The 15,408-nt window shown below is 37.8% G+C and overlaps 1 protein-coding gene across 3 annotated transcripts in view; it reads right to left on the minus strand.

Moving 5' to 3' along the window:
* Nucleotides 1-403: 403 nt before the first annotated feature.
* The window catches only part of SSBP2 (single stranded DNA binding protein 2), a 192,313-nt gene continuing 177,308 nt past the window's right edge, over nt 404-15,408 (minus strand). For all 3 annotated transcript variants that reach the window (XM_026866519.1, XM_026866518.1, XM_026866517.1), the window contains one exon: nt 404-13,713. In XM_026866519.1, the coding sequence (XP_026722320.1) occupies nt 13,684-13,713 (30 nt within the window). In that variant the 3' untranslated portion in view covers nt 404-13,683. The remainder of the gene's footprint in view (nt 13,714-15,408) is intronic.

The raw sequence follows: 15,408 nt of genomic DNA on the forward strand, positions 1-15,408 counted from the left end.
TGTAATCTGGAATTGGTTTTCAGGTTTCTACAAAATTCATTCTATATTTAAACAGATGTATGTGTGACTGGAAAGATTTAGTGTTCCTTGGAAAATAACAGACTCGTGATAATCGTGACATCTTTAACACCTTCACAAATCGTTTCTTACCAATGGAGTCAGCAGCTGTAGGACACACCTCCAAAATGATCCTTTTTGGTAATGTTTTAAATACAGATGTCCATTACTGCAGCAAATCAACTACAATACATAGCTGTGCATCTTTTTAGACTATACTTCTATCTTCTTGAAACTATTACTGCCTGAAGTTATAAATGTTTTAGAGATTTGTATGCTTCTTTCATAACCCTAGTTATGGAAAAAAGGGTTTTTTTGACACAGCTTGTGAAAATACAACTACTTCTTGTAAAATGAAACTTTATTCTAAAATGTATCCAAAATTGCAAGACACAAGCACCATTAAACAGATAAATAGACATATATTTATGTACAGAGAGCATCAAAACACAAAACAATTGTTAATATAATTCTTATACCATTTTAATGAGTATCCATCAATAAAACTTTACAATTTAAAGAAGACTTTTCAATTGCAAAACAGTTGTAAAATCATATGTATAAATTATGTTTACTACAATTCCAATAACAGAGGTAAAGTAAAATACAAAAATAATAATCAATACTGCAAATTCAAATACAAAACCCAAAGTAATGCTGCACAGGTACATATGTACACTGGATGAATTCATGCAGCTAGGCAGTGCAACAAATTAACTGCTGAGTTTAACTTATCACAAAATGGAACAACCATGTCAGCAAACAGAAGAAAATATATTTTTGTAACAAATCATAGTGCATTTTGAAGTTAGACTTTATAAAATGATTGTTGAGTGATATACTTCTAAAATTCCCCATGTTATCTGAGATTCCCCAACTCCTCCTGCAAAATAAAATACAATTGAGAAAAGCTAAAAACCCCACTGTAGTATAGAGTCTGATGTACTGGTACCATCTTGACTTTTTTTTTATTCTCGGTATCAGACTTGTCTGCAGTGTGCATGCCCACAGGGACATGCATTCCTCCTTGCTACCAAAAGCAAATCTTTCACGCTCCAGTGCTATCTCCATAAGATGAATCTCACACGATACGTAGACTGCACTGGTTTAGAGAGACACAGCTGAGCCTTGAACAAAGAACTCTTAAATCCCTATGAAGTACAGAGAGAGAGAGTAAAATGGAGGATAGAGAGACCTCATTACTCCTGAAGCTCCCATCCCTAATTGCTTTAATTACATAAACACAGAATAACATAAGAGGCTTTTATGGCTTGGATGAAATTTCTGCTAATTTGCTGGGCAAGTGCAAAGCCCATGTTTCTCCACAGGGCTTGCCTTTCACAGTGCAGAAGGCTACAGACTGTTTTGGTGGGTGAAAGGAAGCCTCAGGTAACTATATAGAAAAATACTTCCGTGGTGAAAATGCATCAGCAATAAAGAACAGAATCAAAACAGAACCTTTTGAAAACTGTGATTTCTTGTGTAGCTGCGATACTAAAACATGGCTGTTCACCCTTCAGTTCTGCGTCGGTTGGTATATCATGAACATGTAGCTAAAACTGAGGTTCATACCTCATTGAATATTACTAGTTAAGTGTCAAAACTAGATGAGATACAATTACACAGTCTGACACTTTTTTTTTTTTTCTTAAAATCTCAAGTGATAAGCACGCTCAGTGTTTTCACTAAGAAGTTACCACTAAAATGCTACATTTCTTTGCTGAGAAGACATTAATTTACAGCAGACTGTAAACTACTGAAGAGTTGCTCCCCACATCCTTTGTGCTTCCAAAACCCCCTTTCAAGCCATTTTAAACTTTAAAGTTGATGGGAGTTATGAGCAAAAAAGGGATGCAGAAAAACACCTGTATTGGGTAAGTAAGGTAGCAATTTACACAGCAGCATTTCTAAATTTCCAACATGCAAGCATGTGTAGAGAGAAGCTAAGTGACAGCATGCACTATGTCAGTGTGCTTATGTCGGATGAGAATGGCATGAACTATGGCATTTTCACCTGGGAAAACATAAATGTTAGCCTCAGAAGACTCAAATAGCCAGTATTAATAAAGCCATCAGCTATTATGTAGTAAAGAACACCCCCAAAGAGGGAAGAAATTTGTCTGCTTGTAGCTTATAGATACTGAAGCTGAATAGAATTACAAAGGCACGATACAAGCCTGTATTTCTTGTAAATTATATATATATATTCACGTATTTTTGCTCATACCCCCTCAAGATACTGAACAGTAAAATAATAAGTGAATATACAAATGTTAACTGAAAGTTAGCACTAAAAATAAATGATTGCTGGAGAAGATAGCTCATTACTTGCTACATTTCTACCCTTCCTGGGTGGTGAGCTTGTCCACCTTTCCTCCATTGGCTGACAATAACCACCAAGATATTCAAGAACATGGTGATCCACCGAGAAAATTGGAAGAGTGTCAGATGACAGAATGCCTTTATGCATCTGAAAAGTTGTCAGTAAGTGGCTGTCACAGCAATCTTACCCACTGCAACTGTTTTACCTTTGGCCCAGAATTCACTAAGAACCTAGAAACATTAACTGGAATTTCATACCCATTTTCATGCAGAGATGAGGCTAAAATAATTTGTGAAGGTAACATTCTGGTTCAATTCAGCACTCAAAATACTGAACAGCAGAGCAGGGATTGTACTAGCATATCATAAAAACCAGTTCTTAATTTTTCTATTAATAGCTACGCATGATGCATACCATTTTCAACAGTGAATGACTTGCAACTTGCGAAATAAAGCAAATGTATCAATACCACTCCTGTTACACTCACAAAAAAATTACACCCACTTTTGTGTGATGAAGTTATATGGCAACTTTGGAGACAGCTGCTCTCTCAGGCCCAGCTGTGACAATTGTGGACACATCATGAAGGTGAAAAGGTGCAAGTTACAACATTCGCATTTTTAAACTTCAGCTGTTCCTCAGCTCACAACAAGAACTAGTACAACTGCTGTTATGATTTTGTACTGGCAGTTAATGAAGAAAGCTAGCAAGTTGAACTAGAATAAGGTAGGTGTATGGTTCAAGCCTGAGGTGGAACCTGCTATAAATGGGCTTTGCTAATCCACAGCAATGCTGTTGGCAAAGATCTGGACTGTCTGAAACTGGGTACTTTCCTCATGTCCAGACCAGCATGTGAAATTGCATACATTTTCTGAAAGTTCAAAACTCAAAAAGCCATGAACAGCCATTGCTACCTGTATTCTCACAATCCTAAATTAGGAGCTCCTAGATTCATTACTTAAAGCTCTCAGGAAAGGAATCCTCAGCCATCTCCAGAAAGTATGAACATTAATATCTTAGTTACAACCTCACAGCTGAATTTAAAAGCAGCATATGCTATTGCTGGTGTTGATTAATCTATGCAATCGTTTCTTCATGTGTTGCATTCAATGAATGAATCATTGCAGTCAAAGAGAGAGCCCACTTAACAAATAAAGGTGAGGGTTTCTAAGCAGGTGTAAACCGAGAAATGTTCAAACAAGTTAGTTCAAATTACACTTCTTCATAAAAAATAAAGCAAAGATGGAGAAAATAGCAACTATAGGGCAGAAATCTTGTGTTTGAAGGATTCAGAAACTCATCTGGAAGCCACTCAGACTCAGGTTCTTAGGAGATGCATTATTCTTGCCTGTACCAGGCTCAAATACACTTTTGTGTCTAGGGACGTGAAGGTAAATATAAACCCTTGGATTCATTCCACCTAATTGTAGGCCTTTAAAAGCATGCAGGATTTATCAGTGGAGAGGGCAATTGATGCCGTAATACAATCTACCAGAGGCATCCCCTCTTCTGTACCTCCTCTGATTTGCAGAAGAGTCCTATGCTGGTAATTTTTAGGCAGCTAAAATTAGGGCAGGATGAATCAGGACACAGTGTGGAACGGAAACTAGTCCGATGGGGTGGTACAGTATTACCCTCACAAAACAGTCTGTAAAAGCCTTGTCTGAGGCTCCAACCCAGGTACGCTTTGTGGTTCGTGACCCACAATCCATGTCTTTGCAGCTCCCCAGTCTCGCAAGGAACTTTTTAAAGACACAAGAGTGAGGCTTGATTTTATGACCTTCTTGGCCTTGTTTGGTCCTTAGACAAGGCAGCTTCTACGAATACCGGATACCCGGAGCTGTGCTACACCAGCTGTCAGAGGCACTCTCTGAGGGGAGGCTCTCATGATATACAAATGCACAGAGGGTTGTATTTTGGTATGACAGAGTCAACACCACCAAACCTCTCAGCACTTCAACAGCTGTGAAAAACAGCTGTGTTTCAAAAAGGATTTTGAAAGAAGGGAAGCCTTCAGGGGCAGGTCTGTTTTCTGACAGAGTCTAAGGGCTTCAAATAAAGATGTATCTGTGGTACATATTCCAAAGGCTTACTGTGATGCTGTGGGAATTCTGTATTGCCATGCTTTTGAACTCTTTCAATATGGCATGGATTGGCTCTTTGTGGTAGCTGTAGATAATGAAGCACACACTGAGGAGAAATATAGCTTTTCTCAAATACATGACCTTTGCAAGATCCCCAATATTATCAATATTAATGCTTAAGGTCAGAGGCAGTATCAAGTTTTGCAGGTATTTTCTACACTAATATTTATATTGACAAATTTAATTCTTGCTGGCTTGGAAAATTACTGTGGTTTTCTTTACTTCCAAAGAGTGGAGTTTGAACATTGGGTCCATTTATGATGTTCAAAGTCGTTGTCTAAAATACACTTGCCAAATTGTTTAAATGTGACCTGCAAATACTTGGGAATAAGGGACTCGTATTACCCTGTTGGTTTCTGCAATGGGCTGAAGTAATCTGTAGAAACATGGGGGTTTTCTACCTTAGAAATGCAGGGAATTTATGTACAGGGTGGCTTGGAAGTGTGGGGAACATATATTACAAGTACTCAGTCTTATGTAAAGGTGCAAAGTCACAAACAAAGAGTGCCTTTATTCCAAAGATTAACATAGACATTTAAAACTATCAATAAAAAAACACAGAACTTAAAACAATACATATAAGAATCCCCTTCAACTTTCCCAGCTTTTTCGCTTTCCCCATCATTGTGTTTCAGTCTAGACATGACTTGAATTTCTGATGTCAGAAACCAGCAAAGAACACACATACATTTTCAGGTCTTTGTTGTGTATCATAAAATACGAATAAAAAAAGAATCCAGAGTTCAAGAATTCATATTATTTTTCTGTCTCAATAAACAGACAAATAATTAAATTCTCCTTAAAACACTGCCTCATGTAAAGCCTCTGGTAGCTGGGGACAGGGACACAATACAGAGGCAGTGCTTTACCCACTCCATACCCTTAGAGATGGGTTTCTGTCCTGGCACTGATGCAGAAGTTTTTTGAAAAAAATAAGACACCAGAGAAAAAGCTAGTATGTCTTTGCTCACATAGTGCAAGGAAGCCTGCAGGCTGGCGGGTCTCTCTGCGAGAGGTGCGCTGGCCAGGGGACAGCAGGAGGGGAGACTTTCCCTCCTGTTCCCTGCACAGGGTCTGATCTCTCAGGCTCGCAGGTGCCGGCAGTGGGAGAGCACACACTGCACACGCGGCACGGAGCCATGAGATGTGCTAACCTGCAGTTGCCTGTTGTCTGCTAAAATCCAACCCCAAGCTCTCAGAAAGGATATGAACTGGGTTGAATTATCTTACATTACATTTAATATTCCCGTAAATGGCTTATATATCTGCTGTTTGAAATAAATTCTGAAACCACTAAGCGTGCTTAACAAAGCTTTAACTATATGTGAACAGCAAGGTTTGAGGACAGAACAAGTACTGTTGTAGTATATAATACACATGGCTGTACAATCAAAAGCCACCTCTTGCTTCAAAACAAGAATTTACAGTAGTAAGCAATGGTGACAAGGTTTCTTACACAAAACCTACAGGAATTTACAGAATATGCATGGATCACTGAGGGTATAATGCCAGCAGTAGACTACACGAGTATCTTGTGCAATGTGAACAAAGTTGACAATAGTTTACCAATGCTTAAGTAATTCACATCAATATGGTAACCCAACCACTATAAATCTTCCTTCTCTCCCCATCAGAAACAAGTTGCTAGATGCGTGTACAGCAATCCATAAAAAAAAATCAATCTGTTTTTGTGGTTTTAGGCAAACATGCACAAAATAGATTCACTGCAACATTTTTGCAAGGGGATACTTGCCACAAAAAAAAAGCACTCACAATTGGTCTCTAAGCATAGGCACCATTTTGATTCACACTTCTCAAATAGCCACTACAAGGCAAAAAAGTTTATTGTATGAATGCTTTTTTTCCTGAAAAAAAAAATGTACTTGATTCTTAACTAACAGAAAGTGCCAGCTTCCACTTTGCTCATGCCACTCTTCCATGTCTCACTCCTTATTTGTCATTACACTCAAGTGTCCCTAATGAAATAAACTTTATACAGTAGGGCTCTAGTTACAGATGTGAACTTTCTGTATGTTTATTGGGCAAATTGCTCTTATTTTTGTGCAAAGATCTGGCACAGTACATTTAACGGGAAAATCTAAGTAAGAGAAAAAAACATGAAGATTAAAGAACAAAAATAAAGCCTACAAATATCCAGTTCATCCAGTTGATAATATGGCTCCTCAAGGATCGGAGCAGTTGTTCCATAGCAATAATTCTTCACATCAGAAGTGATTACTGATGATTTCACTCTAAAGGGACAAATATAGGTTTGGTCATGGTTACTGTTAAAATTCCCTCCTAATCTGAGGAACTGTATATATCTCTGTAACAGACCAAACTTCTAAACTGTATGGTCTATTTCCTTGTATAACCAGGGTATTGCGAAAATGCATCACCTTGCAAAATCCCCATGTTTTGTGCTGATTCCCTATGAAAACTGGTACTAAACTGCCAGAATTTTCTCTTAGCAAAGTCTTATTGTCTCGGCACTGTAACATCTTAAGAGTGCCCCAGAGCCAACTGCAAGAATTGTACAAGTTTTCATGAGAACAGCGAGGTAGCATATGAATACTGTGTTTCTGAGCGCGCACCTGGTGGATATATTATCCAGTCCTTAATTACCAGACCCTGTGAACAAGCCTGCTTGACCACTCGGCTACTCTTCTGAGAGATACAACCACAGAACCCTGCACAGCTAAAGGGCACCCTGAATCATCCATGAGATACAGTGAAAACACAGAACAGACAAATGAAATGACTATTTGTGAATTGGGTTCTTACAAAGTCGTACATATCAGATGTTAGGTAATCCACTTTGGGGGATGTGGAAGGAGCTTTCAACATAAAGTCCAGATGTATTATTCATATCAAGTAGGTAGTAAATCTTGTTTTGATCTGATTTCCCCAAAAACATGTCTTTCAGCAAGTATTTATGATGCTGAAATCAAATAAATAATTTGTTTTCTTTTGCACATCGAATTAAATAGTGGCTAGAAAGTGACCATTTCAAATTATAACTGAAAATTGCAATTTTTATTAAATGTTAAAACATGTACCCAAGAAAACCTTTGTACATTTTTATGGCAAGTTTTCCCATTACATGAGAGGCTTTCTTACACATTTTAAGCTTAAATGGAGAACAGTCACCAAATAGAAGTTTGGACTAAAATTGCAAAGCTGATAGCTATGTTGAGGGAAACTATGGCTGTACAATTGAAAACAAGGTGGAAGGATAAGTTCACAGAAATAGTTCATGGAATAGTGAACAATGGTCTAATAAAATAAGAAACAGAAGAAAGCCAAATCTGGTCTGCATATCAGTACTAGATACACAAACATGTTCCTGAATTGCTAAAATCTTTAAAATAATGTCTGTTTAGGGAAGACTTAATTTGAGCTTCTAGGCTGTCCATGCTCAAGCATGGTTTTAGCACATTAGCAGTCCCACTGTCTGGAACAACACTACTTGTATTCTTAAATCTGTTTAAAATTAACTAGGTGCAGGCTTAATTTCAAACAAATGTGAATGAGTTTTCAGGATCAGAGCTTAAATATGCTGAGTAGATGATCCATTTATTTTCTCTAAATTTGTTACTGTAATTTGTTTCTAAGAACACTGGCAGACAATTTGCATGCATGCAGGCAGTCAAAGCACTATTTTATGTAAGGGCTTTTTTCTTGTTTTTCATGTTGAAGCATCATTTTGGTAATTTCATCAGACCCTCTGTATTTTGCTCTACTTACTCAGTTTACATATCCGCCAAATAATGTCACACCTCAGTTAGATTATATATTTCACCCAGATCAGGGTGAAATCCTACCAAAAAAATGATGTTATGTGAGTGGTTTCATAAAAGTTGGAGCAGGACAACTGGCATGAGCAGCAGTTTACAGGACCGAGTCAGTAATGCCTGGAACGTAGGCAGAGGAAGCTGCACACACACAAATTTAAATCTAAATAATTTATCAGAGTGTACTGAACTTCTACAGTTATTTCGTATCATTAAATCCGGAATTAAAACCTTAATGTGATCAGATTGAAGAGAAATGAGCTGTCACTGTTGAAAGAGTTTTTTGGGTTTTGTCTGAAAGATGCACTTTGTCAAGATTCCCATCCTTAGGGCCTAACCGAACCCAAGCATGTTTGGGACAGAAGTCATGGTTATATCATTACTTAAGATGAATTAAAGAAAAATAAATTTACCTTTTTTTTTTTTTTTTTTTTTCTTTTCTTTCATCGTTAAGCTCTATATTACATTCTCCAAATGCAAGCGTGTGGGGTCAGATCCTGAAGAATCCAGTCCATATTTAGCAACCACAAAACCCACAAAGAATCAGAGCTGACTAGGTACAGGAGATAACACTTGAATTTAACTAACTAAGCTGAGAAATCAGTGAAATATGTATCAGTTGAAAATTCATTTTGACTGGTAAAGGGTAAAAAAGAATAAAATGTTCAGCACTGAATATTGGAACAGCTGGTCCCTCACTGAATTATCCATCTAATTCTAAATCATCTGTACATGCAATATTTCATTTGCTAGCCACAGAACAAGGGAAAATTAAAATGATTTTTAGACAGTTCAAGAAGCTGTCCTTCACACACATGAATTGCTATCTATAAAGAAGCAAGAATCTGTTCACTTCTTCCTAATTTGAATTATTAAAATAAATAACTAGCCCATGTATTTCTCACTGCTTATTCCCACTTCAAGAGAAAGCAACAGCTGGATGTCTTGGAGCATGGGGCATTTAATCCAAATTAAGTGGAGCAGACTGGGAAGTCTGAAAGTTGCTACTGTCTCTGAATACGTGACCCACTGGTGGTCTGGGCTATGCAACCAGAAAGCTCCCAAATAAAATCAGTAAATGTGGCCTCAGCCACAGTCCGATGGGTGGCACTCTGATCTGGGCACTGTCACTCTGAGATGCCTCTGAGCCAAGCTGAGGCACTTTTATGTCACTGGACAGCATACTGTGTGGCCAAGTCTTGACTCAAGGTTATTGCCATGTTCTTTACATGCACCAAGCTCACTCTACAGTGGAGGGAGGGAACATGGAGTACAACTGCAGTTCTTCCTCATGCACAGGCAATTAAGAAAATAATGCAACCCATACATGCAAATATCTAGGTATTTTTTAAATGCATGTCAGGCCACATGCTTTACATGTGATTCACAGTTTCTTTCTTGCCCTAAACCCTGTTCTTGCCTATACAAAATTTGGACATGGAGATAAAATCTGAATAGAAATACTCCTTTTCACAGGTGTAAGCAGGAGGTTAAAAATACTGGTCTCACTGTGAAAAATCACAAGTCAATCCCAATTTTGGCCGATTCCTACAAGACCAGAATATTTGCCAGAGTTCTCCTAGTATGAGAGATCTATCACTCCCTATTTCTCTAAGATCTTATAATTTCTGTTTTTAAAAAGCTTTACTTTAACCTTGCCTGAAAGATCCATTTATTCTGTTTATTTCTATATTAAAGAGAGAAATCTAACTAAAAACCCAGTGTGGAAAAACTTAAGTGCACCACTTAAAATAAAAATGAAATTCCTCTCGGAGCTGGACAAGTTCTGACCTTATCAATACTGCTGTTACGTAAGGACAGATATAAACAGCAGTTACATTACACACTGATATCTAGCGCATTAGAAGCATAAGCGGGAGTGAAGAGTCAGTGCTTGGAAACAGTCTTTCTCTCCACATTAATACTCTAGATATGATGAAAATCCTACAAGGATTTATAAGCAAAAGCAAGAAAAAATGAACAATCTAAAAGCTCTATGCATATTTGAAAAAAACCCCAAAACCCAAACAAACGCAAAGGGACACTAATAATTTTAAAGTTGAGTATTTAGCACGTGAGACTGTTTTCTAATGGTTCAGCTGCAGAACCTATGTATGGTTATCATCACCTGATCTTACAATGCCTGAGTAACTTTACACATGTATGTAGGCATAGGGATGTAAGCATTCCCTACAGAAAGCAAGATGATTAAAAATCTAACACTAAGATATGTGGTAAGTATTCAAGCAGATCTTCCAAATCTAGAATTTCCAAGCTTGCACATTTTTTATTCCACCTGTCTGTGGGGCTATGTTTGAGAAGTGCTGGACATACCTAGTAACTTGCAATATCAGGGCACAAAATGACAGGCTACAAAAGCAGGGCCTGATGTTCATTTTGAAGTCAGGAATGTATTTATTGAGATTAATGCTGCAGGATCAATGCAACAACATTTAATGATATTGATGTTTTGGAAAAGAAATGGAAACAAAGATATACTAGCAGTGAGAAAAATTGTATAGAAGGGAGTTTGAAAGAACTACAGAAGAAAAGTTATGTCCCTGAAAGGACGTCATGCTCTTGTATATAAATTAGGATAATGTATTTTGATAATGATATTTAAGGTGTTTCTTTGCACAAGTTTAATTTAATGGTCAGACTTTCATCCTTAACAGGTACCTATAACCTAAAATATTGCAGATAATGCCAAATTCAGAAACAAAAAAAATATTGAGTCTCTGATTAATACTAAATCGCAATTCTGCTTAATTCTGCCACGGTATGGATCTTCAGCAGCAGCATGTACTCTGTCTTGTAGGAGAGCCCTCAGTGGTGCCACCACAGGCAGCTGTCGCGTGGTCACTGGACACACTGCTTGCCTGCAGCAGCCCCGGGTTGGTGTGGGACAGTACAGGGGGTACCCCTGGAGATACAGAACAGACCCCACATGCATCCAACATCTCATCTTAAGAGCTCACTCGAAGGCACGCTTACCTGGTGCATGAGTGGGCTTTGGCACCTGATGAATAATCCAGACATACCTATTTATCTTAGTCCAGCAGTAGTGACATCATCTGATTGAAAGTGAGCAGAAAAGAGTCCTAAAGTCTTTCTTAGAAGGCTACCGAGGATAATATAGATGTCGAATGCAGGCTGCAAGGATGGACTCTGCAGTGCCTATGGCAGAAGCTGTGGTGCACTGGGGGCATAGCCACTGAAACCAGTGGTATTAGTGACAACAGCAAAGGGTCTGAGGAAATTATATCTGATTTTGTAGTTTTGTTTACCCAAATCAATAGTAGGGGCTTCTTGCATCTTTTGAGACAGCCACAAAGTATTTTCCAAAGATATGCAAATTAATATAACCTTCATAATCACTGGGAGTAAAGTCCACAAACCAGATAATGACTATCTAGTATATGTTTACAACTAATCAAAGTAGTTATTATTACTAAAATTAATGCTACCAAAATCTTTGATATTTTAACATAGTTTTAAGCCTCTAAGAGTTTTATCTTTTAATAGCCTTAACAAGAGAGTAAAAAGTGACACCTTTTTATTTTCATATACTATATATGAAATATTATATATATAATATATGTAAATAAAAATGGGCTAGGAGACTGTATTATTCCTTACACATCCCATTATGTGTATCTACCATCACAAGGAGCCGATTACATAATGTTCTTTATCACAAGTTCATGCTAAAAATCTTGCAAGACTTCACGGACATACTACATCTCAGAACCGCTCCTCCTATGTAAGTGGTTCTACATGCAAAGTCCAACAAGGGGACTTTGCGTTTTGCCTGTGATGTGATTTTTTGTTCAGCCATTTTGTGCCTGCATTGCCGATCATCAACCTTTTGATCACCACACAACTGTAAACTTCTGTTTTCCTGGGGGAGCTGGAAGTCATTAGGAACTAAATGTACCATAATGGTTTTTAAGTTTTGCCTGAAGAGACATGGGATTGCCCCCAGAAGCATTTCCTTTAAGACCATATGTCTTTTCTCCACTCTATCCTCAGCTTTCATGTCTAACAACCTGACCTTCTTATGAAATGGCTCAGATCTTTGTTTCTCTTCTGTTCATGGCAAAAGGTAAGACCCTCACAAGGTCAGTAGTCATAAAAAGTTTACTCCATCATTTTGGCTAAAAAAAAACCCCCAAAGCTTCTTACTGGAAAGTTTTGGGGGAATTAATTCTGGTAGACGTGGTGAAAAATACACACTCAAGTATCAGGGTGACCTGATTTTCTGACTGGGCTTGGGAAATACTGTTTAGAATTAGGGCTGTGGATTGTTGTGATTCAGCTGAGAATCACTGAAAATGGGAAAAATAATAGTAAATTATTAGAAGATATTTTTGTGATAAGGAATCTACTGTATTTCCACTAACTACGAGCCCTACGGAAAATCATGCTAAATAGAAAACTCATTCCAAGGGCAGAAGAAGCCCTGACATTTTATTGCTAGATTCTATAGCAATTGGAGCTCGCTTACAGTAACCTTATAATACTCTATATAAACTGAGAAGCTTGTATCAAATTCAGGCTTCCATTTAAAATAGATATTGCAGATATTAGGCTTCAATTAAAGAAGAAAAATAACCTTCAGTGCTTCTTTTTTTTAAAGGTAAAGTATAAAAAAAAAAAATCACCAAACTAGGTGAAAATTATTAAATTTCTCCAAAAAATTAAGATGAGCTTTCTTCTATTTCTTGAGACAGTACAGTTTGTGATTCACAGGGTAACTGGTATCAAACACAAGTTAATGAAAGCTCTTATAAGCAATTTTATTCCTATCTGTAATGGCAGACATTTACAAAATCAGAAGAATTTATCATTTGAGTTCACCTTAAAAAATAACTTATAAGCAGTGATATATGCAACATAAAACAGTTCAGGGGGGGAGAGGGAAAGCAAATTTTAATAATTAAAATGTAAACGTGAAAAAAAAAAAAAAAAAGAAAGATGGAATAAAAGTCCCTACTTCTCATTTCTACTTAAGATGTCATGTGATAGTATTTTACAATGTCCTGCAGGTCTATATATGTATGTGTGCATTTCTATATCACACACACGTACATATACATTAACCCACACATGTACATACACAGACAATTGTTTGCAGTTCCATCTTGGGCAGTTCTGTTACGCCACTCTTTAAGCTGTCTCAATCATGTTTGGGACCCACTTTCTTGACAAAACAGGGGAGATGGTAGAAAAAAAAAATGGCGGGTCTGATTGTGTCTGAGATCCTTTTGTTAAACTGTACACTGGGACGAATAATTTTCTTCTGCAGTAGCTCTCTGAAGAGGGCCAACTCACTGTGGTCTTCATGGCGAGACTTGTTAACGGATCACACACTCATTGTCATGCTAGGGGAGTACTGAAAAAAGAGGAATCCACATTTTAACAACCATTTTTTCCCCCAGGTAACTAAAACCACTTCTGGACCACAGCAATAAGTTCAAATGTCAACACGCTCTTCGAACTTCCTCCTAAAATTGTACCGTAGCCTGTTCTAAGGCTGTAGTTCAATTTGTGGTATTGCAACTTCTGTTATGCTTCTCTCATTATGCAAAAATACAGCTACTGCTGAGAAAGCCAACTCCCTTGAAGACTGTTTTGGTGTTACCTGGGTGGTGTGATGAACCAATACTTCACTGATGCTTTCCACGCCTTTTCCTGATCAATGCTGGCTACTGGGGGGATTAGCTAGGCAGATGGCTAGTCTCAAGTAGACCAGCTGCATTCATGGTTAGCTGAACCACATAAATATTTTGGAGAGCTTTTTATGGGAAGAAATGAATAAAGATACGCATTACTGGAATTAACCTAGGTTTTCAGTCTGTATTATTCTGTATTACCAATTCTAGGAGGCAAGCTGATCCACGGTCATTCTCCTTTATGTGACCCAAAAATTAAATCACTGCATTACATTATTATTGTAACACAAATTGAACTGCAGCCCTTATACAAGCTATAGTTGCCCTCAAGTTAGCAGGCACTTTATTACACCAATCAATGGGACACCACAATGCCTAGAAGAAGTGCACATCTATATACCTAATTTGTTTTTCAGTTGAAAACTGCAGACTGCAGAAACACTTCATTTGGCCTAAAATCTTCTAAGTAGAGGAAAATGTTCACATGCAGAAGTATTAGCATTATGAAAACTGACAGAACAAACAGAACGATAAATTTGCCTTTGCAAAAACAGATATGCAGTAAAAATCCTGCCAAAGCCAGAGTTTCAAGCTGGCTGTTTCCAAGTGTCCAAGCATATTAGGAAAAGCATTTTGGATGGGTCTTTCCCATCCAAACTACATAGAATGGATTACTTGGGCAATGTCTACTTTGTTGCTTGTCATGTCTCTGATGGTTTGTCTGCTTTAGGGCTTGTTCCCATCATGTCCTGCTGAGGATTCCCACAGTGGGCCAGCAAAGCCAGTAAGAACATGCTTATCTTTAGCCAAAGCCAGAGACCAGCTCAAATGCTTAAAGCAAAGCATCTGCTCAAGTGATTTCCAGTATCTGAGCCAAAGTACCTGGGAAATTACTTTGGGCAAGGAACCGAAAGATGATCTAAAGCTATTTGTGATTTTTAACATTATTATCCAAGCACTATTCCCCATGCCCAGCCAAAACTCCTGGTGAACTGAATAGCAAATCTGCTTGAGAAAGGACTTCATAATACTGCCTACTCTAAGTAGCCAAGTAACAAAATATGAATCAGAAAGCAAGACAGTTCCCAAGGACTATAATGTGACTCATGTTAGAAAGGAACTGATACCTAGAAGTAGACTTGAATGCACAGGGCATGTATAATGCATGCCTTGTAGGTATACACCTCATGTAAAACCTCTGAGAAATACAGGTTCCAGATTCTTCCAGGTAGGAAAAAAACCCCTAGGAGCACCTAGAATCCAGTAAGTGTCTGAGAAAACCAATTTTCTTTTGTGTACAACTGAAGTCCTTCTTTTCATGACCTTAGTGTGGTGAACTGTCCTGTCTGCTGATAGACTCCCTGCTCTCCAAGCAACATATGCCAAATCGAGAGTCAAGGATTACCATGATCAAG

Source organism: Athene cunicularia (assembly GCF_003259725.1).
Source record: "Athene cunicularia isolate RWA chromosome Z unlocalized genomic scaffold, athCun1 chrZ_part3, whole genome shotgun sequence".
Classification (NCBI taxonomy): domain Eukaryota; kingdom Metazoa; phylum Chordata; class Aves; order Strigiformes; family Strigidae; genus Athene; species Athene cunicularia.